General features: G+C 41.0%; 2 protein-coding genes across 8 annotated transcripts in view; one reads left to right on the top strand and one right to left on the bottom strand.

The window, feature by feature from the left end:
• Positions 1-837: 837 nt before the first annotated feature.
• On the top strand, positions 838-18,903 carry fbxl5 (F-box and leucine-rich repeat protein 5). 3 transcript variants are annotated; one of them, XM_061888226.1, is made up of 12 exons: positions 838-1,004; positions 4,165-4,380; positions 5,256-5,351; positions 5,414-5,548; positions 5,659-5,695; positions 7,646-7,828; positions 12,320-12,445; positions 12,554-12,708; positions 16,218-16,300; positions 17,900-18,445; positions 18,506-18,654; positions 18,749-18,903. In XM_061888226.1, exons 1-12 carry the CDS (start codon positions 921-923, stop codon positions 18,823-18,825), a joined length of 1,887 nt encoding a protein of 628 aa, XP_061744210.1. In that variant the 5' UTR covers positions 838-920; the 3' UTR covers positions 18,826-18,903. The 3 variants fall into 3 exon arrangements, with proteins under 3 accessions (XP_061744210.1, XP_061744211.1, XP_061744209.1); XM_061888227.1 differs by lacking the exon at positions 5,659-5,695 and having other exon boundaries at positions 5,414-5,585; positions 12,557-12,708; XM_061888225.1 differs by lacking the exon at positions 5,659-5,695 and having other exon boundaries at positions 5,414-5,585.
• The window catches only part of cc2d2a (coiled-coil and C2 domain containing 2A), a 97,594-nt gene continuing 91,590 nt past the window's right edge, over positions 18,662-24,665 (bottom strand). For all 5 annotated transcript variants that reach the window (XM_061888219.1, XM_061888222.1, XM_061888224.1 and 2 more), the window contains 3 exons: positions 19,444-19,502; positions 19,192-19,372; positions 18,662-19,103 (listed from right to left, as the gene is read on the bottom strand). In XM_061888219.1, the coding sequence (XP_061744203.1) occupies positions 18,918-19,103; positions 19,192-19,372; positions 19,444-19,502 (426 nt within the window). In that variant the 3' untranslated portion in view covers positions 18,662-18,917. The remainder of the gene's footprint in view (positions 19,104-19,191; positions 19,373-19,443; positions 19,503-24,665) is intronic.

Here is a 24,665-nt window from a genome sequence, read left to right as displayed (position 1 = left end):
CCTCACAATACGAAGGTCCTGAGTAGTCCTGGGTTCAAACCCGGGCTCGGGATCTTTCTGTGTGGAGTTTGCATGTTTGCCCCGTGACTGCGTGGGTTCCCTCCAGGTACTCCGGCTTCCCCCCACCTCCAAAGACATGCACCTGGGGATAGGTTGACTGGCAACACTAAATGGTCCTTAGTGTGTGAATGTTATCTGTTTATCTGTTTTGGCCCTGGGATGAGGTGGCGACTTGTCCAGGGTGAACACTGCCTTCCACCCGATTGTAGCTGAAATAGGCACCAGTGACCCCAAAGGGGGATATATGCTGAATTTATATAATTAATTATTATAAATACAATATGTATGACAGAGTTTACATCCATCCATCTATTTTCTTCCACTTATCCAAAGTCAGGTAGCGGGGGCAGCAGCCTAAGCAGAGAAGCTCAGACTTCCCTCCCCCCAGCCACTTCGTCCAGCTCCTCCCCGGGGATCCCGAGGCATTCCCAACGTGTCCTGGGTCTTCCCCGTAGCCTCCTGCCGGTCGAACGTGCCCTAAACACCTCCTATGTCTCCCGGCAGGCCTGGGAATGCCTCGGGATCTACCGGGAGGAGATGGACAAAGTGGCTGGGGAGAGGGAAGTCTGTACTTCCCTGCTTAGGCTGCTGCCCCCGCGAACCGACCTCGGATAAGCGGAAGAAGGTGGATAGATGGATTATTGTACTGCGCAGTGTACTAATAAAAGTTTCAATCAATCAATCAAAACATCTCAAACTATTGTGTCATAGTAAACGTAATTATCCTCACACACGTGTCGCCCTCTAGTGGCCATATCAGGCCTCACACTGCGGTCACGTGGGAGGACTAAAGCCACGCCCTCTTGTTTGCGAGCAGAGCTGACGCATCGATTAGCTCGTTGCTAAGCTCCGGCGCGAACATGTCTCCCTTCCCGGACGAAGTGGACGTTTTCACCGGGCCGCACTGGCGGATGAAGCAGCTGGTGGGCATGTACTCGGACAAGGTGAAGGGTTTTTCCTTTCAACTTTCATCGTAACTTCAGATTTTTGGGGCAAAACGCGACGCAGCTAGCTAGCAAAGTAGTGTTTAGCATTGTAGCACCGCATGCTAGTAGCAAAATAATGTTAAACTGGGTGACTTATTTATTTCTCTTTTGTATTTAATTGTCCTTATTTGCATTATTTGAATGAATACAGTCCAAGTGTATATTAATGAGTATAATCTACATGTTTGCATGGAGGCGTCCAAGCAAGGGGGCGTGCTAGCGCGACTGCTAGCTAGCTACTTATGCAACGTGCTTTGATGCTCTAAATGTTGTTTAGTTTTCACTTTCACTCATCTTAATCTTCTTTTATTCTTCCTACCGACGTGGATGCTGCGTCCTTATGTATTCCATGCGATCATTATTATGTGTTACAAATCTCGTTTCCATATGAGTTGGGAAATTGTGTTAGATGTAAATATAAACGGAATACAATGATTTGCAAATCATTTTCAACCCATATTCAGTTGAATATGCTACAAAGACAAGATATTTGATGTTCAAACTGATACACTTTTTTGAAAATAATAATTAACTTAGAATTACATGGCTGCAACACGTGCCAAAGTAGTTGGGAAAGGGCATGTTCACCACTGTGTTACATCACCTTTTCTTTTAAAAGCACTCAATAAACGTTTGGGAACTGAGGAAACTAATTGTTGAAGCTTTTCAGGTGGAATTCTTTCCCATTCTTGTTTTATAAATAAATAAATAAATGGGTTGTACTTGTATAGCGCTTTTCTACCTTCAAAGTACTCAAAGCGCTTTGACACTACTTCCAAATTTACCCATTCACACACAAATTCACACACTGATGGAGGGAGCTGCCATGCAAGGCGCCAACCAGCACCCATCAGGAGCAAGGGTGAAGTGTCTTGCTCAGGACACAACGGACATATAAAACCCTCGGGTTTTATGTACAACTTAAGTTGTTCAACAGTCCGGAGTCTCAGTTGTGGTATTTTAGGCTTCATAAAGCGCCACACATTTTCAATGGGAGACAGGTCTGAGTTGCAAAGTACCCGCACTCTTTTTTTTTTTACGAAGCCACGCTGTTGTAACAAGTGACTAAGCAAGGGCGTCCATGATAACGTTGCTTGGATGACAACATATGTTGCTCCAAAACCTGTATGTTCCTTTCAGCATTAATATTGCCTCACACAGATGTGTAAGTTACCCATGCCTTGGGCACTAATGCACCCCCATACCATCACACATGCTGGCTTTTCAACTTTGCACCTAGAACCGTCCTGATGGTTCTTTTCCTCTTTGGTCAGGAGGACACGACGTTCACCGTTTCCAAAAAACAATTTTAATTTTTTATTTATTTTATTTTTTTATAAAAAATTCTTCTGCGGCTCGGTACCAATCGGGCTTTACCTCCAAATTCTTCAGGACAACCTAAAATCATCAGCCCGGAGGTTGGGTCTTGGGCGCAGTTTGGTGTTCCAACAGGACAACGACCCGAAACACACGTCAAAAGTGGTAAAGGAATGGCTAAATCAGGCTAGAATGAAGGTTTAAGAATAGCCTTCCCAAATTCCTGACAGCCAGTCAAGTACCCACACTCTTTTACTATGAAGCTACGCTGTTTTAACACGTGGCTTGGCGTTGTCATGCTGAAAAAAGCAGGGGCGTCCATGATAACGTTGCTTGGATGGCAACATATGTTGTTCCAAAACATGTACGTACCTTTCAGCATTAATGGTGCCTTCACAGATGTGTAAGTTACCCATGCCTTGGGCACTAATACACCCCCATACCATCACACATGCTGGCTTTTCAACAGTCTGGATGGTTCCTTTCCTCTTTGGTCCAGAGGACACGACGTCCACTGTTTCCAAAAACAATTTGAAATGTGGACTTGTCAGACCAGAGAACATTTTTCCACTTTGCATCAGTCCATCCTTGATAAGCTCGGACCCAACGAAGTGTTTCTGGGTGTTGTTGATAAGTGGCTTTGGCTTTGCATAGTAGAGTTTTAACAGAGTCGAGACCCAGGATGGACCGCTCATCGGGACCCAGGATGGACCGCTCGCCTGTATCGGTTGGGGACATCTCTACGCTGCTGATCCGCTTGAGATGGTTTCCTGTGGACGGGACTTTCACTGCTGTCTTGGAGCCACTATGGATTGAACTTTCACAGTATCATGTTAGACCCGCTCGACATCCATTGCTTTCGGTCCCCTAGAGGGGGGGGGTTGCCCACATCTGAGGTCCTCTCCAAGGTTTCTCATAGTCAGCATTGTCGCTGGCGTCCCACTGAATGTGAATTCTCCCTGCCCACTGGGTGTGAGTTTTCCTTGCCCTTTTGTGGGTTCTTCCGAGGATGTTGTAGTCGTAATGATTTGTGCAGTCCTTTGAGACATTTGTGATTTGGGGCTATATAAATAAACATTGATTGATTGATTGATTGAACTTGCACGTACAGATGTAGCGACCAACTGTAGTTACTGACAGTGGTTTTCTGAAGTGTTCCTGAGCCCACGTGGTGATATCCTTTACACACTGAGGTCGCTTTTTGATCCAGTACCGCCTGAGGGATCCAAGGTTCGTACTATCATGGCTTACGTGCAGTGATATCTCCAGATTCTTTGAACCTTTTGATGATATCACGGAGTGTAGATGGTGAATTCCCTAAATTCCTTGCAATAGCTGGTTGAGAAATGTTGTTCTTAAACAATTTGCTCAGGCTTTTGTTGACAAAGCGGTGACCCTCGCCCCGTCCTTGTTTGTGAATGACCGAGCATTTCACGGAAACTGCTTTTATACCCAATCATGGCAACCCACCTGTTCCCAATTAGCCCGTTCACTTGTGGGATGTTCCAAATAAGTCTTTGATGAGCATTCCTCAACGTTCTCACTCTATTTTGCCACTTGTGCCAGCTTTTTTGAAACATGTTGCAGGCATCCAAATTCCAAATGAGCTAATATTTGCAAAATATAACCAACTTTACCAGTTCGAACGTGAAATATCCTCTCTTTGCAGTCTATTCAATTGAATATAAATTGAAAAGGATTTCCAAATCATTGTATTCTCTTTTATTTACCATTTACACAACCTGACAACGTCACCGCTTTTGGGTTTAGTGATAAAAACATTTCCCCATGTCTCTCGCAGCTGTCCAAGACCAACTTCTCCAACAACAAGGACTTCCGCTCCTTCCTCACGTCGCTGCTGGCCACCTTCAAGGAGTTCAAGATGCACGAGCAGATCGAGAACGAGTGCATCATGGGGCGGCTGCAGCAGCGCTGCTGCACCGTGCACGACGTGCACTCCGACAACCAGTTGTCGGACATGCTGCTGCTCTTCGAGAAGGGGCTGCACAGCGTCAAGGTGAGCTCATGTTCACGCGTGATGCAGGAGAGCACAGTCAGAAGGTCTCGTTCTTTTGGACACAACATGAGCATCCCTCTATAGATGTGTGGGAAAGGTCTTGTTTTTTTTTCCTCCATAACAAACTGGAGGTCTGTAAATCTTAAATAATGAATACTTGCTATTAGTGTTGTCCCCATACCAATATTTTGGTACTTTTCCATACTTTTCTAAAAAAAATCTAATGCCGTGGCCACCAAACCGGATCCCCTCAACGCCTTGACTGCGCCTAGAAATTCTGTCCATGAAAGTTATGAACAGAATCGGTGTCAAAGGACAGCCTTGGCGGAGTCCAACCCTCACTGGAAATGTGGCCGACTTACTGCCAGCAATGCGGACTGCCACAATAAGACAGTCCGGTACGAGATGTAAATGTTATTAAACGTCTGCAGTGGGAAATATGAAATATGAAACGTAAAAGCGTTCATTGTTTTTGTGTGTATATTTAGCAAGTTAGGATGTGCAAACTGGCACAGTTATGCATAAATGGCTGTGATAATGAAGGACAATTCTTTATTTGCCTGTTAACATATTAGTACTGTTAGAAATACAAATATTGTAAATATTGTCTTTGCAGCATTTACATTTAATAGCTGCTGGATGACTTAAACACTGATTTGGAGCCAACAGGCGTTTTTAAAAATAGCGGATATATTGTTAATGTATCTCAACATGCATTTTCCGACATGTGGATCATTGCAGCGCCATCACGGTAATGCTCTTTAGTACTCAATCAAATACTTATCACACACGTCCTACTATGTACACACTATTAGTAATTGAGACACTGGGGATTGAGAAATTGAAAGTAAAAATGAAAGAGTTGTGTCCTTCAGAGTGAATACGAGCAGCTGAACTACGCCCGGCAGCTGAGGGAGCGACTGGAAGCCTTCACGCAGGACTTCCTGCCCCACATGAAGGAAGAGGAGGAGGTAGAAGCTGCACGAAAGTAAGGTGGATGCGTGTGTCTGAGAAGTAAGGAGGTGTGTTGCAGGTGTTCCAGCCCATGCTCATGCAGTACTTCACCTACGAGGAGCTGAAGAACATCAAGAAGCAGGTGATGGCGCAGCACTGCAGCCACGACGTGCTGAAGGGCTTCAGTCTGTGGAGTCACGAGGAGCTGCAGAAGGTCTTCAAATATGCTCACCACGAGAAGACACTCTATGGTCAGAACCATTCATCTCCATATTAGTCATATTTACTTACATTATTATGTGGAGTCATGAGGAGCTGCAGAAGGTCTTCAAACATGCTCACCATGAGAAGACACTCTATGGTCAGAACTATTAATCTCCATATTAGTCATATTTACTTACATTATTATGTGGAGTCGTAAGGAGCTTCAAACATGCTCACCATGAGAAGACTCTCTATGGTCAGAACTATCCATATTTACTTATTATAAGTAATATTGACTTAGGTTAATATGTGGAGTCATGAGGAGCTGTAGAAGTTCTTCAAACATGCTCACCATGGGAACACATTAGTCACCTTCATATTTACTTATTGGATCTATATAGACATTATTAGGACTATTTGTAATATTTAGTCATTATTAGGACTATTTAGTTATTAGTAATATTTAGTCAGTATTCCTAATATTTAGTCATCCATCCATTTTCTACCGCTTATTCCCTTTTGGGGCCGCGGGGGGCGCTGGCGCCTATCTCAGCTACAATCGGGCGGAAGGCGGGGTACACCCTGGACAAGTCGCCACCTCATCGCAGGGCCAACACAGATAGACAGACAACATTCACACTCACATTCACACACTAGGGCCAATTTAGTGTTGCCAATCAACCTATCCCCAGGTGCATGTCTTTGGAAGTGGGAGGAAGCCAGGGAACCCACGCACTCACGGGGAGAACATGCAAACTCCACACAGAAAGATCCCGAGCCTGGATTTGAACCCAGGACTGCAGGACCTTCGTATTGTGAGGCAGACGCACTAACCCCTCTGCCACCGTGAAGCCCATATTTGGTCATTATTAGGACTATTTAGTTACTATTAGTCATATTTAGTCCTTATTAGGATTATTTAATCCTGCGGTTTGGTGACCGCAGGATTAGGTCTCTGCTTTTTGCAGATGATGTGGTCCTGATGGCTTCATCTGACCGGGATCTTCCGCTCTCGCTGGATCGGTTCGCAGCAGAGTGTGAAGGGACCGGATTGAGAATCAGCACCTCCAAGTCCGAGTCCATGGTTCTCGCCCGGAAAAGGGTGGATGGAATGCCATCTCCGGGTTGGGGAGGAGACCCTGCCCCAAGTGGAGGAGTTCAAGTACCTAGGAGTCTTGTTGACGAGTGGGGGAAGAGTGGATCGTGAGATCGACAGGCGGATCGGTGCGGCGTCTTCAGTAATGCGGACGTTGTACCGATCCGTTGTGGTGAAGAAGGAGCTGAGCCGGAAGGCAAAGCTCTCAATTTACCGGTCGATCTACGGTCCCATCCTCACCTATGGTCATGAGCTTTGGGTCATGACCGAAAGGATAAGATCACGGGTACAAGCGGCCCAAATGAGTTTCCAGGTCTCTCCCTTAGAGATAGGGTGAGAAGCTCTGCCATCCGGGAGGAACTCAAAGTAAAGCCGCTGCTCCTCCACATCGAGAGGAGCCAGATGAGGTGGTTCGGGCATCTGGTCAGGATGCCACCCTAACGCCTCCCTAGGGAGGTGTTTAGGGCACATCCAACCGGTAAGAGGCCACGGGGAAGACCCAGGACACGTTGGGAAGACTATGTCTCCCGGCTGGCCTGGGAACGCCTCGGGATCCCCCGGGAAGAGCTAGACGAAGTGGCTGGGGAGAGGGAAGTCTGGGTTTCCCTGCTTAGGCTGTTGCCCCCGCGACCCGACCTCGGATAAGCGGAAGAAGATGGATGGATGGATTAGGACTATTTAGTTAAGTAATATTTAGTCTTTATTAGGACTATTTAGTTGTTAGTCATAGTTAGTTAATACTTGTATATAGTTATAATTAGCACTATATAGTTAATAGTAATATTTAGTCATTATTAGGAGTATTTAGTTATCAGTAATATTTAGTGTTTATTGGGACTATTTAGTTATAAGTAATATTTAGTTAATATTAGTAATATATAATTATTATTCTGACTATTTAGTTGTGTTACTGATGAGTTATTAAATGCAGGTGTGGGATAAGATTAGATGTACCTCAAGTGGAGTCTTCATGAGGTCCATATTCTCATATTCATGTTCCTCCTTTGCCAGTGGAGGTAGAAGAGAAGTCCTCGGTCAACATCGCTCAGCTGCCTGCCGAAGTCCTGCTCAGGATCTTTCAATCTTTGAGTCCCCAAGACCTTTGTCGCTGCAGCCAAGTCTGCCTCTCCTGGTCTGGACTGGCCAAGACCGGCTCTCTGTGGCGCCACCTGTACCCTGTACGCTGGGCTCGAGGTAAACTACTGCTTACTTCCTGGAAACTAAGTCAAAAGAAATAACATTAATGCTTGTTTAATTGTTTGTGTCATAATTCATGTATACATCATTCCTTACAAGAAATAATGTTAATTGTTGTTTGTTTGTGTCATAATTCATGTATACATCATTCCTTACAAGAAATAATGTTAATTGTTGTTTGTGTCATAATTCATGTATACATCATTCCCTACAAGAAATAACATTAATTATTGTTTAATTGTTTGTGTCATAAATCATGTACACATCATTCCTTACAAGAAATAACGTTATTTACTTGTTTGTATCATAATTCTTGTATACATCATTCCTCACAAGAAATAACATTAATTGTTGTTTACTTGTATGTTTGCATCGTAATTCATGTATACATCATTCCTTACAAGAAATAACATTAATTGTTGTTTACTTGTTTGTATCATAATTCATGTACACATCATTCCTTACAAGAAATAACAATACTTTTTTTTTCTTTTATCATAAATCATGTATACATCATTCCTTACAAGAAATAACATTAATTTTTGTTTACCTGTTTGTGTCATAATTCATGCATACATCATTCCTTACAAGAAAAAAGTTATTTACTTGTTTGTATCATAATTCATGTATACATCATTCCTCACAAGAAACAACATTAATTGTTGTTTACTTGATTGTATCATAAATCATGTACACATCATTCCTTACAAGAAATAACATTAATTTACTTGTTTGTTTGTATCATAATTCATGTACACATCATTCCTTTCAAGAAATAACATTAATTTTTTTTTCTTTTATCATAAATCATGTATACATCATTCCTTACAAGAAATAACATTAATTGTTGTTCACTTGTTTGTATCATAAATCATGTATACATCATTCCTTACAAGAAAAACCATTAATTTTTGTTTACCTGTTTGTGTCATAATTCATGCATAAACCATACAAGAAATAACATTAATTGTTGTTTACTTGTTTGTATCATAATTCATGCATACATAATTCCTTACAAGAAATAACATTAATTGTTGTTTACTTGTTTGTATCATAATTCATGCATACATCATTCCTTACAAGAAATAACAATTATTTACTTATTTGTATCATAAGTCATGTATACATCATTCCTCAAAAGAAACATTAATTGTTGTTTACTTGATTGTATCATAAAGCATGTACACATCATTCCTTACAAGAAATAACATTAATTTTTTTTTTCTTTTCTCATAAATCATGTATACATCATTCCTTACAAGAAATAACATTAATTGTTGTTTACTTGTTTGTATCATAAATCATGCATACATCATTCCTTACAAGAAATAACACAATTTTTTGTTTACCTGTTTGTGTCATAATTCATGCATACATCATTCCTTACAAGAAATAACATTAATTTACTTGTTTGTTTGTATCATAATTCATGTACACATCATTCCTTTCAAGAAATAACATTAATTTTTTTTTCTTTTATCATAAATCATGTATACATCATTCCTTACAAGAAATAACATTAATTGTTGTTCACTTGTTTGTATCATAAATCATGTATACATCATTCCTTACAAGAAAAAACATTAATTTTTGTTTACCTGTTTGTGTCATAATTCATGCATAAACCATACAAGAAATAACATTAATTGTTGTTTACTTGTTTGTATCATAATTCATGCATACATCATTCCTTACAAGAAATAACATTAATTGTTGTTTACTTGTTTGTATCATAATTCATGCATACATCATTCCTTACAAGAAATAACAATTATTTACTTATTTGTATCATAAGTCATGTATACATCATTCCTCAAAAGAAACATTAATTGTTGTTTACTTGATTGTATCATAAAGCATGTACACATCATTCCTTACAAGAAATAACATTAATTTTTTTTTTCTTTTCTCATAAATCATGTATACATCATTCCTTACAAGAAATAACATTAATTGTTGTTTACTTGTTTGTATCATAAATCATGCATACATCATTCCTTACAAGAAATAACACAATTTTTTGTTTACCTGTTTGTGTCATAATTCATGCATACATTATTCCTTACAAGAAATAACAGTTATTTACTTGTTTGTATCATAATTCATGCATACATCATTTCTCACAAGAAACATTAATTGTTGTTTACTTGATTGTATCATAAATCATGTACACATCATTCCTTACAAGAAATAACATTAATTTACTTGTTTGTTTGTATCATAATTCATGTATACATCATTCCTTACAAGAAATAACATTAATTGTTGTTAACTTGTTTGTATCATAATTTATGCATACATAATTCCTTATAAGAAATAACATTATTTACTTGTTTTGTGTCATAATTCATGTATACATCATTCCTTACAAGAAATAACATTTACTGGTTGGTTTGTATCATAATTCATGTGTACATCATTCCTCACACAAAACATTCATTGTCTACTTGTTTTATAATTCATGTACATACAATTCCCCCACGATAAGTACCAACCATACACGAAACTTCACCTGCACTGTTTAATATCCACTTTTTTATCCACTATTTTATTATTTCACAGTCACACTGCTTGATTTTTGTTTTGTTTTGCTAAACAGTTCCTGAATCCATTTCACCTCAAATTGTCCCAAATTTTTTTTGTGTTTTTTATAGTATCGGCAACCACAAATACAAAATATAAACACACACACATATATAGATATATATATATATATATATATATATATATATATATATATATATATATATATATATATATATATATATATATATATATATATATATATATATATATATATATATATATATATATATATATATATATATATATATATATAAGCCTTTGGGGTAACTTTGATTTCTGCATAATTTTGTCATAAAATAAGTTCTGATCTTCATTAGACAAACACAGTCCGCCTAAACTAAAACTGCACATAACATTTGATGTTTTATGTTTGTTTTGAACACATGTAAACATTCACAGTGTAGGTATGGAAGAAGTATGTAACCCATAAGCTTGTGACGTCTCTAAGAGTCATGTGAGTGAGGTCGTCACAGCCCGGAATGCTCAGTCAGTCCAAGAAGAATGCTAGAGTGTCGGCTAAAGAGCTACAGAAGTCTCTGGCACATGCTGACATTATTGTTGACCGATCTACAATACGTAAAACACTGAACAAGAATGGAGAATTCACTGCTGTCCAAAAAAATATTGCTGCACGTTTGAAGTCTGCAGAACAGCACCTGGATGTTCCACAGCACTACTGGTCAAATATTCCGTGGATAGATGAAACCACAATGGAGTTGTTTGGACGGAACACAACATCATCAAAACCTCATCCCAACTGTGAAATTTGGTGGAGGTGGCATCATGGTTTGGGGCTGCCTCGGGGCCAGGATGGCAAAATGAATTCCCAACTTGATCAAGACATTTTGCAGCCAAACTGATGGCCAACTTAAGGATGGCTGATGACCCCAAGCATTGAAGTGCATCATCAACAGAAGAACATAGGCCGTCTCCAGTAGCCCAGTCAGAGTCCTGACCTCAACCCCTTCGAGAGGCCTCGGCATGACTTCACGAGAGATTCCCACCAGACAGACTGAAACAGTTATGGTCCTTCAATCAATCAATGTTTACTTATGTAGCCCTAAATCACTAGTGTCTCAAAGGGCTGCACAAACCACTACGACATCCTCGGGCAAGGAAAACTCACACCCAGTGGGACATCGGTGACAATGATGACTATGAGAACATGATACTGTGATACTGATGACTATGAGAACATATGAGAACATGATACTGTGAAAGATCAATCCATAATGGATCCAACACAGTCGGGAGAGTCCAGTCCAAAGCGGATCCAACACAGCAGCGAGAGTCCCGTTCACAGCGGAGCCAGCAGGAAACCATCCCAAGCGGAGGCTGATCAGCAGCGCAGAGATGTCCCCAGCCGATACACAGGCGAGCAGTACATGGCCACTGGATCGGACCGGACTCCCTTCCACAAAGGAGAGTGGGACATAGAAGAAAAAGAAAAGAAACGGCAGATCAACTGGTCTAAAAAGGGAGTCTATTTAAAGGCTAGAGTATACAAATGAGTTTTAAGGTGAGACTTAAATGCTTCTACTGAGGTAGCATCTCAAACTGTTACGGGGAGGGCATTCCAGAGTACTGGAGCCCGAACGGAAAACGCTCTATAGCCCGCAGACTTTTTTTGGGCTCTAGGAATCACTAATAAGCCGGAGTCCTTTGAACGCAGATTTCTTGCCGGGACATATGGTACAATACAATCGGCAAGATAGGCTGGAGCTAGACCGTGTAGTATTTTATACGTAAGCAGTAAAACCTTAAAGTCACATCTTAAGTCCTCCTGATCCTGACCGATGTGCAGGTCTGGTCTGTAACTGCAGGACATGTTTGGTTGAGGTTATTGCTGCCAAAGGAGGGTCCAGCACTTATGCAGTCTAATATTTATGTTTCTGTGCACAGGTGACTACTATTGTGGACCACCTGGGGGATTGGACCAAGAGCCAGGTGATGATTGGGTGAAGAGTCGGGAGAAGGAAGTTCGTGCGTATCAGCAGTGGGACGAAGACGCTGATATCGATGAGTCAGGTGAGCGGATCAATACCAATATCACCAATGTTATGATCAATACAAAAATGACTACTGTTATGAGGAATACAAATATTGTTATCAATACAAAGTATTGATTTGTTCCAGCAGACCAGTCACTGGACATGAAGGACTTGGCCATCAACAACATTTGTCGTGAGAAGAAAGTCCTCAATGGAATCATCAACAACCTTCTTCCTGCTGTCGGTTCATACGTCAAGTCTGTGGTTCTGGCCTATGCTTCTACCATCTCCTGTAAAATGGTAATATATGTCCCTACCATCTCCTGTAAAATGGTAATATATGTCCCTACCATCTCCTGTCAAATGGTAATATATGTCCCTACCATCTACTGTCAAATGGTAATATATGTCCCTACCATCTCCTGTAAAATGGTAATATATGTCCCTACCATCTCCTGTCAAATGGTAATATATGTCCCTACCATCTCCTGTAAAATGGTAATATATGTCCCTACCATCTCCTGTCAAATGGTAATATATGTCCCTACCATCACCTGTCAAATGGTAATATATGTCCCCACCCTCTACTGTAAAATGGTAATATATGTCCCTACCATCTCCTGTCAAATGGTAATATATGTCCCTACCATCTCCTGTCAAATGGTAATATATGTCCCTACCATCTCCTGTCAAGTGGTAATATATGTCCCTACCATCTCCTGTCAAATGGTAATATATGTCCCTACCATCTCCTGTCAAATGGTAATATATGTCCCTACCATCTCCTGTCAAATGGTAATATATGTCCCTACCATCTCCTGTCAAATGGTAATATATGTCCCTACCATCTCCTGTCAAATGGTAATATATGTCCCTACCATCTCCTGTCAAATGGTAATATATGTCCCTACCATCTCCTGTCAAATGGTAATATGTGTCCTTACCATCTCCTGTCAAATGGTAATATATGTCCCCACCATCTCCTGTCAAATGGTAATATATGTCCCTACCATCTCCTGTCAAATGGTAATATATGTCCCTACCATCTCCTGTCAAATGGTAATATATGTCCCTACCATCTCCTGTCAAATGGTAATATATGTCCCTACCATCTCCTGTCAAATGGTAATATATGTCCCTACCATCTCCTGTCAAATGGTAATATATGTCCCTACCATCTCCTGTCAAATGGTAATATATGTCCCTACCATCTCCTGTCAAATGGTAATATATGTCCCTACCATCTCCTGTCAAATGGTAATATGTGTCCCTACCATCTCCTGTCAAATGGTAATATATGTCCCTACCATCTCCTGTCAAATGGTGATATGTGTCCCTACCATCTACTGTCAAATGGTAATATATGTCCCTACCATCTACTGTCAAATGGTGATATATGTCCCTACCATCTACTGTCAAATGGTAATATATGTCCCTACCATCTCCTGTCAAATGGTAATATATGTCCCTACCATCTCCTGTCAAATGGTAATATATGTCCCTACCATCTCCTGTCAAATGGTAATATATGTCCCTACCATCTCCTGTCAAATGGTAATATATGTCCCTACCATCTCCTGTCAAATGGTAATATATGTCCCTACCATCTCCTGTCAAATGGTAATATATGTCCCTACCATCTCCTGTCAAATGGTAATATATGTCCCTACCATCTCCTGTCAAATGGTAATATGTGTCCCTACCATCTCCTGTCAAATGGTAATATGTGTCCCTACCATCTCCTGTCAAATGGTAATATATGTCCCTACCATCTCCTGTCAAATGGTAATATATGTCCCTACCATCTCCTGTCAAATGGTAATATATGTCCCTACCATCTCCTGTCAAATGGTAATATATGTCCCTACCATCTCCTGTAAAATGGTAATATATGTCCCTACCATCTCCTGTCAAATGGTAATATATGTCCCTACCATCTCCTGTCAAATGGTAATATATGTCCCTACCATCTCCTGTCAAATGGTAATATGTGTCCTTACCATCTCCTGTCAAATGGTAATATATGTCCCCACCATCTCCTGTCAAATGGTAATATATGTCCCTACCATCTCCTGTCAAATGGTAATATATGTCCCTACCATCTCCTGTCAAATGGTAATATATGTCCCTACCATCTCCTGTCAAATGGTAATATATGTCCCTACCATCTCCTGTCAAATGGTAATATATGTCCCTACCATCTCCTGTCAAATGGTAATATATGTCCCTACCATCTCCTGTCAAATGGTAATATATGTCCCTACCATCTCCTGTCAAATGGTAATATATGTCCCTACCATCTCCTGTCAAATGGTAATATGTGTCCCTACCATCTCCTGTCAAATGGTGATATATGTCCCTACCATCTCCTGTCAAATGGTGATATGTGTCCCTACCATCTACTGTCAAATGGTAATATATGTCCCTACCATCTACTGTCAAATGGTGATATATGTCCCTACCATCTACTGTCAAATGGTAATATATGTCCCTACCATCTCCTGTCAAATGGTAATATATGTCCCTACCATCTCCTGTCAAATGGTAATATATGTCCCTACCATCTCCTGTCAAATGGTAATATATGTCCCTACCATCTCCTGTCAAATGGTAATATATGTCCCTACCATCTCCTGTCAAATGGTAATATATGTCCCTACCATCTCCTGTCAAATGGTAATATATGTCCCTACCATCTCCTGTCAAATGGTAATATATGTCCCTACCATCTCCTGTCAAATGGTAATATGTGTCCCTACCATCTCCTGTCAAATGGTAATATGTGTCCCTACCATCTCCTGTCAAATGGTAATATATGTCCCTACCATCTCCTGTCAAATGGTAATATATGTCCCTACCATCTCCTGTCAAATGGTAATATATGTCCCTACCATCTCCTGTCAAATGGTAATATATGTCCCTACCATCTACTGTAAAATGGTAATATATGTCCCTACCATCTCCTGTCAAATGGTAATATGTGTCCCTACCATCTCCTGTCAAATGGTAATATGTGTCCCTACCATCTCCTGTCAAATGGTAATATGTGTCCCTACCATCTCCTGTCAAATGGTAATATGTGTCCCTACCATCTCCTGTCAAATGGTAATATGTGTCCCTACCATCTCCTGTCAAATGGTAATATGTGTCCCTACCATCTCCTGTCAAATGGTAATATATGTCCCTACCATCTCCTGTCAAATGGTAATATGTGTCCCTACCATCTCCTGTCAAATGGTAATATATGTCCCTACCATCTCCTGTCAAATGGTAATATGTGTCCCTACCATCTCCTGTCAAATGGTAATATGTGTCCCTACCATCTCCTGTCAAATGGTAATATATGTCCCTACCATCTCCTGTCAAATGGTAATATGTGTCCCTACCATCTCCTGTCAAATGGTAATATATGTCCCTACCATCTCCTGTCAAATGGTAATATATGTCCCTACCATCTCCTGTCAAATGGTAATATATGTCCCTACCATCTCCTGTCAAATGGTAATATATGTCCCTACCATCTCCTGTCAAATGGTAATATATGTCCCTACCATCTCCTGTCAAATGGTAATATATGTCCCTACCATCTCCTGTCAAATGGTAATATATGTCCCTACCATCTCCTGTAAAATGGTAATATGTGTCCTTACCATCTCCTGTAAAATGGTAATATATGTCCCTACCATCTCCTGTCAAATGGTAATATATGTCCCTACCATCTCCTGTCAAATGGTAATATATGTCCCTACCATCTCCTGTCAAATGGTAGTACATACTGACACGTGTATTCTAATATTCATCTTCCGAAGGTGCGTCAGATCCTGAGTCTTTGTCCCAACATGTCACACCTGGACCTCACCCAGACTGATGTTACTGATCTCACCTTTGACAGGTAAGTCACATATGCTTTACTTACTACTTGGGTTGTATAATGGTGTTATTACAATGTTACACAAAGTGTTGTAACAGTTTTACACAATGTAATAGTGTTGTACAGCGTTACACAATGTAATAATAGTGTTGTAACAGCGTGACACAAAGTAATAATAGTGTTATAACAATGTGACACAAAGTAATAATAGCGTTATAACAATGTGACACAAAGTAATAAGTGTTGTAACAATGTGACACAAAGTAATAATAGCGTTATAACAATGTGACACAAAGTAATAATAGCGTTATAACAATGTGACACAAAGTAATAATAGCGTTGTAACAATGTGACAAAGTAATAAGTGTTGTAACAATGTTACATAAAGTAATAAGTGTTGTAACAATGTTACATAAAGTAATAAGTGTTGTAACAATGTTACATAAAGTAATAATAGTGTTGTAACAATGTGCCACAAAGTAATAAGTGTTGTAACAATGTTACATAAAGTAATAAGTGTTGTAACAATGTTACATAAAGTAATAGTGTTGTAACAATGTGACACAAAGTAATAAGTGTTGTAACAATGTTACATAAAGTAATAAGTGTTGTAACAATGTTACATAAAGTAATAATAGTGTTGTAACAATGTTACACAAAGTAATAAGTGTTGTAACAATGTTACACAAAGTAATAAGTGTTGTAACAATGTTACACAAAGTAATAAGTGTTGTAACAATGTTACATAAAGTAATAATAGTGTTGTAACAATGTGACACAAAGTAATAAGTGTTGTAACAATGTGACAAAGTAATAATAGTGTTGTAACAATGTTACATAAATAATAGTGTTGTAACAATGTTACATAAAGTAATAATAGTGTTGTAACAATGTTACATAAAGTAATAATAGTGTTGTAACAATGTTACACAAAGTAATAAGTGTTGTAACAATGTGACACAAAGTAATAAGTGTTGTGACAATGTGACACAAAGTAATAAGTGTTGTGACAATGTGACAAAGTAATAAGTGTTGTAACAATGTTACACAAAGTAATAAGTGTTGTAACAATGTTACATGAAGTAATAAGTGTTGTAACAATGTTACATAAAGTAATAAGTGTTGTAACAATGTTACATAAAGTAATAATAGTGTTGTAACAATGTTACATAAAGTAATAATAGTGTTGTAGCAATGTTACAACACAATTACTTGTGTAACAATGTTACACAAAGTAATAAGTGTTGTGACAATGTGACACAAAGTAATAAGTGTTGTAACAATGTTACATGAAGTAATAAGTGTTGTAACAATGTTACATAAAGTAATAAGTGTTGTAACAATGTTACATGAAGTAATAAGTGTTGTAACAATGTTACATGAAGTAATAAGTCTTGTAACAATGTTACATAAAGTAATAAGTGTTGTAACAATGTTACATAAAGTAATAAGTGTTGTAACAATGTTACATAAAGTAATAATAGTGTTGTAACAATGTTACATAAAGTAATAATAGTGTTGTAACAATGTTACAACACTATTACTTGTGTAACAATGTTACACAAAGTAATAATAATGTTAAACAAAGTACTGTGTGCTCGTGGGCGTGTCCTGCTGCAGCTGGTCATCGTTGGGGGCGTGTTCTTCGCTGGAGCACGTGGACCTATCAGGCTGCGAGAAAATCAGCGATGAGACCCTGAAGAAACTGTCCCTGGGTCTGGGCGACGTCTCCTGGCCTCCTCAGCAGGACTTCCTCCACGGCGCCGTGCCGCCACAGCCTTGCAGGCGCCAGGCCCTCGTCTTCAAGGCAGGAAGTGGCGGCGTCACCTCCACGCCGGTGTGGCTGCTGGACCCGTCCAAGCCGGCCGACATCGAGGACTCAGCCGAGTGGACGCGGCCAAGCGGACTATTCCTCCCCGGCCTGTGTTGTTGTAGGCGGAGCAGGAGGCGGGGCCACGGGACGGCCCCCAGCACCGCCTCCTATTTGCACTTGGCCACCTTGGACGTTTGCGGCCACTCCGCCTGCTGCGCCGCCAACATCAGGACTAACAAAGCGGCGGCAGGAAGTAGAACCTGCTCGCCCGCAGGACGGACTAAAGCCTGCCGCCGGGAGCTCAAGTTCCTCAGCCTGTCAGGATGTTACCAAGTCTCTGATTCAGGACTCAGGTAAACCAGCTCAGGTCTTCCTTTCTTCTCCTCCTCCTGCTGACTCTCATCCTCTTCCAGGGCGCTGTCCCAGCGAGGAGGACTTCCTGTCCTGGAACACCTCAACCTGTCCGGCTGCCTCTTCGTCACGGAGGCGGGGCTTCAGGACCTGGTGAGTGTGTGCCCCGCCCTCAACGACGAGCACTTCTACTACTGCGACAACATCAACGGTAACAATCATGAGAAAGTAGACTTTTATTGAGTCAGCACTTTTTATAGCGCATGCAGAGCCGCGGTCTTCATTTTGCTTACAAAACTTTTCAGGTCCAAATGCCGACACAGCGAGCGGCTGCCAGAACCTCCAGTGCGGCTTTAGGGCGTGTTGTCGCTCGGGAGAGTGACGCAGAAAGAAGGTTCCAGAACTGCACTTTATCTCCTCAGCTGTACTTGTGTCACTTCCAATAAAGTTTGTGTCCAAAGTTGGCTGAGTGGATCAGGGGCGTGCCAGCGAGGCCAAGTACACCCACACCGACAGCACGTTGTTGGGGTACGGGTGCACGTAGACGGCCAGAGCCAACTCCACGTTGGGCGAGTGGGTGGTGTGCACGCCCGTGCTGTACACCGCCTCCACGATGGGAGCCATCTCTGAAAAAGGCATGTTCAGCGGGAAGCCTGATATCTGGAGGACGGATGAAAGCAAAAAACACAGCGTTTAAGTCAGGGTTTGTCTTTCCAGACACGTATCGTTACCATGGGAACCCCCTCACCCGGTTGTCTCCCAGCATGCTCTGTAGTTCGTGGCGGTGACACTCGCCGGCGTCACGCCCGCCCCCGCCCAGCTCCAGGCTGGGGAGGAAGTGTTTGAGGGCGGTGGTGCAGTGGCGGTTCCAGCGTGTGGGACGCTGAGGACGCCAGGACATGATCTTGTCCCTCAGGGTCCTCTCGATCCTGCTCATTAACATTCACATGATGAATAACACTTAGATGAGAGGATGACTAAGACTAAGTTGTGAATAGACCTGTCTTGAAGTTCCACTGCTGTTGTTCTGTCAGAGCGTCTGTACACTAACTCCTCTGGCTGCACACACACACACACAGGTTATTAGCAACGGGGACCAATTTGTTGATCATGACTTGTGGGGACCACGCTTTCACACACACACACACACACACACACACACACACACACACACACACACACACACACACACACACACACACACACACACACACACACACACACACACACACACACAGGTTATTAGCAACGGGGACCAAGTTGTTGATCATGACTTGTGGGGACCACGCTTTCACACACACACACACAGGTTATTAGCAACGGGGACCAAGTTGTTGATCATGACTTGTGGGGACCACGCTTTCACACACACACACACAGGTTATTAGCAACGGGGACCAAGTTGTTGATCATGACTTGTGGAGACCACCCTTTCACACACACACACACACACACAGGTTATCATTTGGAACGGGGACCAAGTTGTTGATCATGACTTGTGGAGACCACCCTTTCTACAGGTTGTGGAGGCATAAAGAAAACGAGGTAAAATGGCCACTGCCCAGTTAGCTCATACACGTCTTCAAATCTCTGGATTGATGAAGTAATGTGCTGATCAATCTTACTGGGGACCCTGGGGGAAAAAGAGTTAATATGGTTCATGGGGACCAAATTTAAATAATGTCACATAGCTAACTACTGAGGACCATTTAAAAGAGAGAGTGCAGTACCAGCTACAGCCTGATGAGGGGGCTGCCTCATCAGGCTCATAACCAGTAAACATGTTTTATGGGCCAAAGCTTAAAAATCACTTGGACATCTTCAGAATGGATCTGACCATCATTTAAAAAGGTTTCCCTTTAGGGGACCTGTATTTTTTTGTCCCCATACCGTCAGAGGTCCCCTAAAGCTGACTGTAAACAGAGCGATGTGTTAAATAATTGCCACAACACACACACACACACACACACATCAGTAAAAGTAGACAAGTTATGGATTCTTGTATTAAAGGAAAAGAAAAGTCATTAGATACATTATTGATTATTTTATTTAAGTAGATAATAGTAGTTAATATTGATATTAAACGCATCATGGTATTTAAACAGATAGTTTAGCATCAAGTAAGGAGTGAACCTTCTTGTAAGACAATGGCTGACATTAATTACCAAGTACTGACATATTTACATTAAATAATATTACCAAGTATTGCGGTATTACATTAAAGATTACTACAAAGTATTGAGATATTACATTGAATAGTATTACAGTTCCTCAGACTACAAAACAAAGTCAAAGTTTCCACTTGAATCAAGTAACATATTGATCAAGCTTTATTCTAATATAACACGACTACCATGGGAAGTATAAAAGATAACTACAAACCCTGTTTCCATATGAGTTGGGAAATTGTGTTGATGTAAATATAAACAGAATACAATGATTTGCAAATCCTTTTCAAGCCATATTCAGTTGAATATGCTACAAAGACAACATATTTGATGTTCAAACTGAAAAACATTATTTTTGCAAATAATTAACTTTAGAATTTCATGGCTGCAACATGTGCCAAAGTAGTTGGGAAAGGGCATGTTCACCACTGTGTTACATCACATATTCTTTTAACAACACTCAATAAACGTTTGGGAACTGAGGAAACTAATTGTTGAAGCTTTGAAAGTGGAATTCTTTCCCATTCTTGTTTTATGTTCAGCTTCAGTCGTTCAACAGTCCGGGGTCTCCGCTGTCGTATTTTACGCTTCATAATGTGCCACACATTTTCGATGTGAGACAGGTCTGGACTGCAGGCGGGCCTGGAAAGTACCCGCACTCTTTTTTTACGAAGCCACGCTGATGTAACACGTGGCTTGGCATTGTCTTGCTGAAATAAGCAGGGGCGTCCATGAAAAAGATGGCAACATATGTTGTTCCAAAACCTGTATGTACCTTTCAGCATTAATGGTGCCTTCACAGATGTGTAAGTTACCCGTGCCTTGGGCACTAATGCACCCCCATACCTTCACACATGCTGGCTTTTCAACTTTGCGTCGATAACAGTCTGGATGGTCCGGCTGACACAATGTTGAATATTTCCAAAAACAATTTGAAATGTGGACTCGTCAGACCACAGAACACATTTCCACTTTGCATCAGTCCATCTTAGATGATCTCGGGCGCAGCAAAGCCGGCGCCGTTCCCGGGTGTTGTTGATAAATGGCTTTCGCTTTGCATAGTAGAGCTTTAACTTGTACGTACAGATGTAGCGACAAACTGTAGTTACTGACAGTGGTTTTCTGACGTGTTCCTGAGCCCATGTGGTGATATCCTTTAGAGATTGATGTCGGTTTTTGATACAGTGCCGTCTGAAGCATCAAAGGTCACGGTCATTCAATGTTGGTTTCTGGCCATGCTGCTTACGTGGAGTGATTTCTCCAGATTCTCTGAACCTTTTGATATTATCAATCAATCAATCAATCGTTTACTTATATAGCCCTAAATCACGAGTGTCTCAAAGGGCTGCACAAGCCACAACGACGTCCTCGGTTCAGATCCCACATCAGGGCAAGAGAAAACTCAACCCAATGGGATGACAATGAGAAACCTTGGAGGGGACCGCAGATGTGGGACCCCCCCCCCCCCCCCTGGTGACCAGTGCAATGGACGTCGAGTGGATCTAGCATAATAGTGTGAGAGTCCAGTCCATAGTGGATCTAACATAATAGTGAGAGTCCAGTCCATAGTGGATCGAACATAATAGTGTGAGAGTCCAGTCCATAGTGGATCGAACATAATAGTGTGAGAGTCCAGTCCATAGTGGATCTAACATAATAGTGTGAGAGTCCAGTCCATAGTGGATCTAACATAATAGTGAGAGTCCAGTCCATAGTGGATCGAACATAATAGTGTGAGAGTCCAGTCCATAGTGGATCTAACATAATAGTGAGAGTCCAGTCCATAGTGGATCGAACATAATAGTGTGAGAGTCCAGTCCATAGTGGATCTAACATAATATTGTGAGAGTCCAGTCCATAGTGGATCGAACATAATAGTGTGAGAGTCCAGTCCATAGTGGATCTAACATAATAGTGTGAGAGTCCAGTCCATAGTGGATCCAACATAATAGTGAGAGTCCAGTCCATAGTGGATCGAACATAATAGTGAGAGTCCAGTCCATAGTGGATCTAACATAATAGTGTGAGAGTTCAGTCCATAGTGGATCGAACATAATAGTGAGAGTCCAGTCCATAGTGGATCTAACATAATAGTGTGAGAGTCCAGTCCATAGTGGATCTAACATAATAGTGAGAGTCCAGTCCATAGTGGATCTAACATAATAGTGTGAGAGTCCAGTCCATAGTGGATCTAACATAATAGTGAGAGTCCAGTCCATAGTGGATCTAACATAATATTGTGAGAGTCCAGTCCATAGTGGATCTAACATAATATTGTGAGAGTCCAGTCCATAGTGGATCTAACATAATAGTGAGAGAGTCCAGTCCATAGTGGATCTAACATAATATTGTGAGAGTCCAGTCCATAGTGGATCTAACATAATATTGTGAGAGTCCAGTCCATAGTGGATCTAACATAATATTGTGAGAGTCCAGTCCATAGTGGATCTAACATAATAGTGAGAGAGTCCAGTCCATAGTGGATCTAACATAATAGTGAGAGAGTCCAGTCCATAGTGGATCCAACATAATAGTGAGAGTCCAGTCCATAGTGGATCTAACATAATAGTGTGAGAGTCCAGTCCATAGTGGATCTAACATAATAGTGTGAGAGTCCAGTCCATAGTGGATCTAACATAATAGTGAGAGTCCAGTCCATAGTGGATCTAACATAATAGTGGGAGAGTCCAGTCCATAGTGGATCTAACATAATTGTGAGAGAGTCCAGTCCATAGTGGATCTAACATAATAGTGAGAGACCAGTCCATAGTGGATCTAGCATAATTTTGTGAGAGTCCAGTCCATAGTGGATCTAGCATAATAGTGTGAGAGTCCAGTCCATAGACGATCTAACATAATTGTGAGAGAGTCCAGTCCATAGTGGATCTAACATAATAGTGTGAGAGTCCAGTCCGTAGTGGATCTAACATAATAGTGTGAGAGTCCAGTCCATAGTGGATCTAGCATAATAGTGTGAGAGTCCAGTCCATAGACGATCTAACATAATTGTGAGAGAGTCCAGTCCATAGTGGATCTAGCATAATTTTGTGAGAGTCCAGTCCATAGTGGATCTAGCATAATAGTGGGAGAGTCCAGTCCATAGTGGATCTAACATAATTGTGAGAGAGTCCAGTCCATAGTGGATCTAACATAATAGTGAGAGACCAGTCCATAGTGGATCTAGCATAATTTTGTGAGAGTCCAGTCCATAGTGGATCTAGCATAATAGTGTGAGAGTCCAGTCCATAGACGATCTAACATAACTGTGTGAAAGTCCAGTCCATAGTGGATCTAATAATAGTGAGAGTCCAGTCCATAGTGGATCTAACATAATAGTGGGAGAGTCCAGTCCATAGTGGATCTAACATAATTGTGAGAGAGTCCAGTCCATAGTGGATCTAACATAATAGTGAGAGTCCAGTCCATAGACGATCTAACATAACTGTGTGAAAGTCCAGTCCATAGTGGATCTAATAATAGTGAGAGTCCAGTCCATAGTGGATCTAACATAATAGTGAGAGTCCAGTCCATAGTGGATCCAACATAATGGTGTGAGAGTCCAGTCCATAGTGGATCTAACATAATAGTGAGAGAGTCCAGTCCGTAGTGGATCTAACATAATAGTGAGAGAGTCCAGTCCATAGTGGATCCAACATAATAGTGTGAGAGTCCAGTCCGTAGTGGATCTAACATAATAGTGAGAGAGTCCAGCCCGTAGTGGATCTAACATAATAGTGAGAGAGTCCAGTCCATAGTGGATCTAACATAATAGTGTGAGAGTCCAGTCCGTAGTGGATCTAACATAATGGAGAGAGTCCAGTCCATAGTGGATCTAACATAATAGTGTGAGAGTCCAGTCCGTAGTGGATCTAACATAATAGTGAGAGAGTCCAGCCCGTAGTGGATCTAACATAATAGTGAGAGAGTCCAGTCCATAGTGGATCTAACATAATAGTGTGAGAGTCCAGTCCGTAGTGGATCTAACATAATGGAGAGAGTCCAGTCCATAGTGGATCTAACATAATAGTGTGAGAGTCCAGTCCGTAGTGGATCT

Source organism: Nerophis ophidion, linkage group LG26 (assembly GCF_033978795.1).
Source record: "Nerophis ophidion isolate RoL-2023_Sa linkage group LG26, RoL_Noph_v1.0, whole genome shotgun sequence".
NCBI lineage: Eukaryota > Metazoa > Chordata > Actinopteri > Syngnathiformes > Syngnathidae > Nerophis > Nerophis ophidion.
Note: the sequence above shows the minus strand (reverse complement) of the source record. Positions and strands in the feature narration are given on the sequence as shown.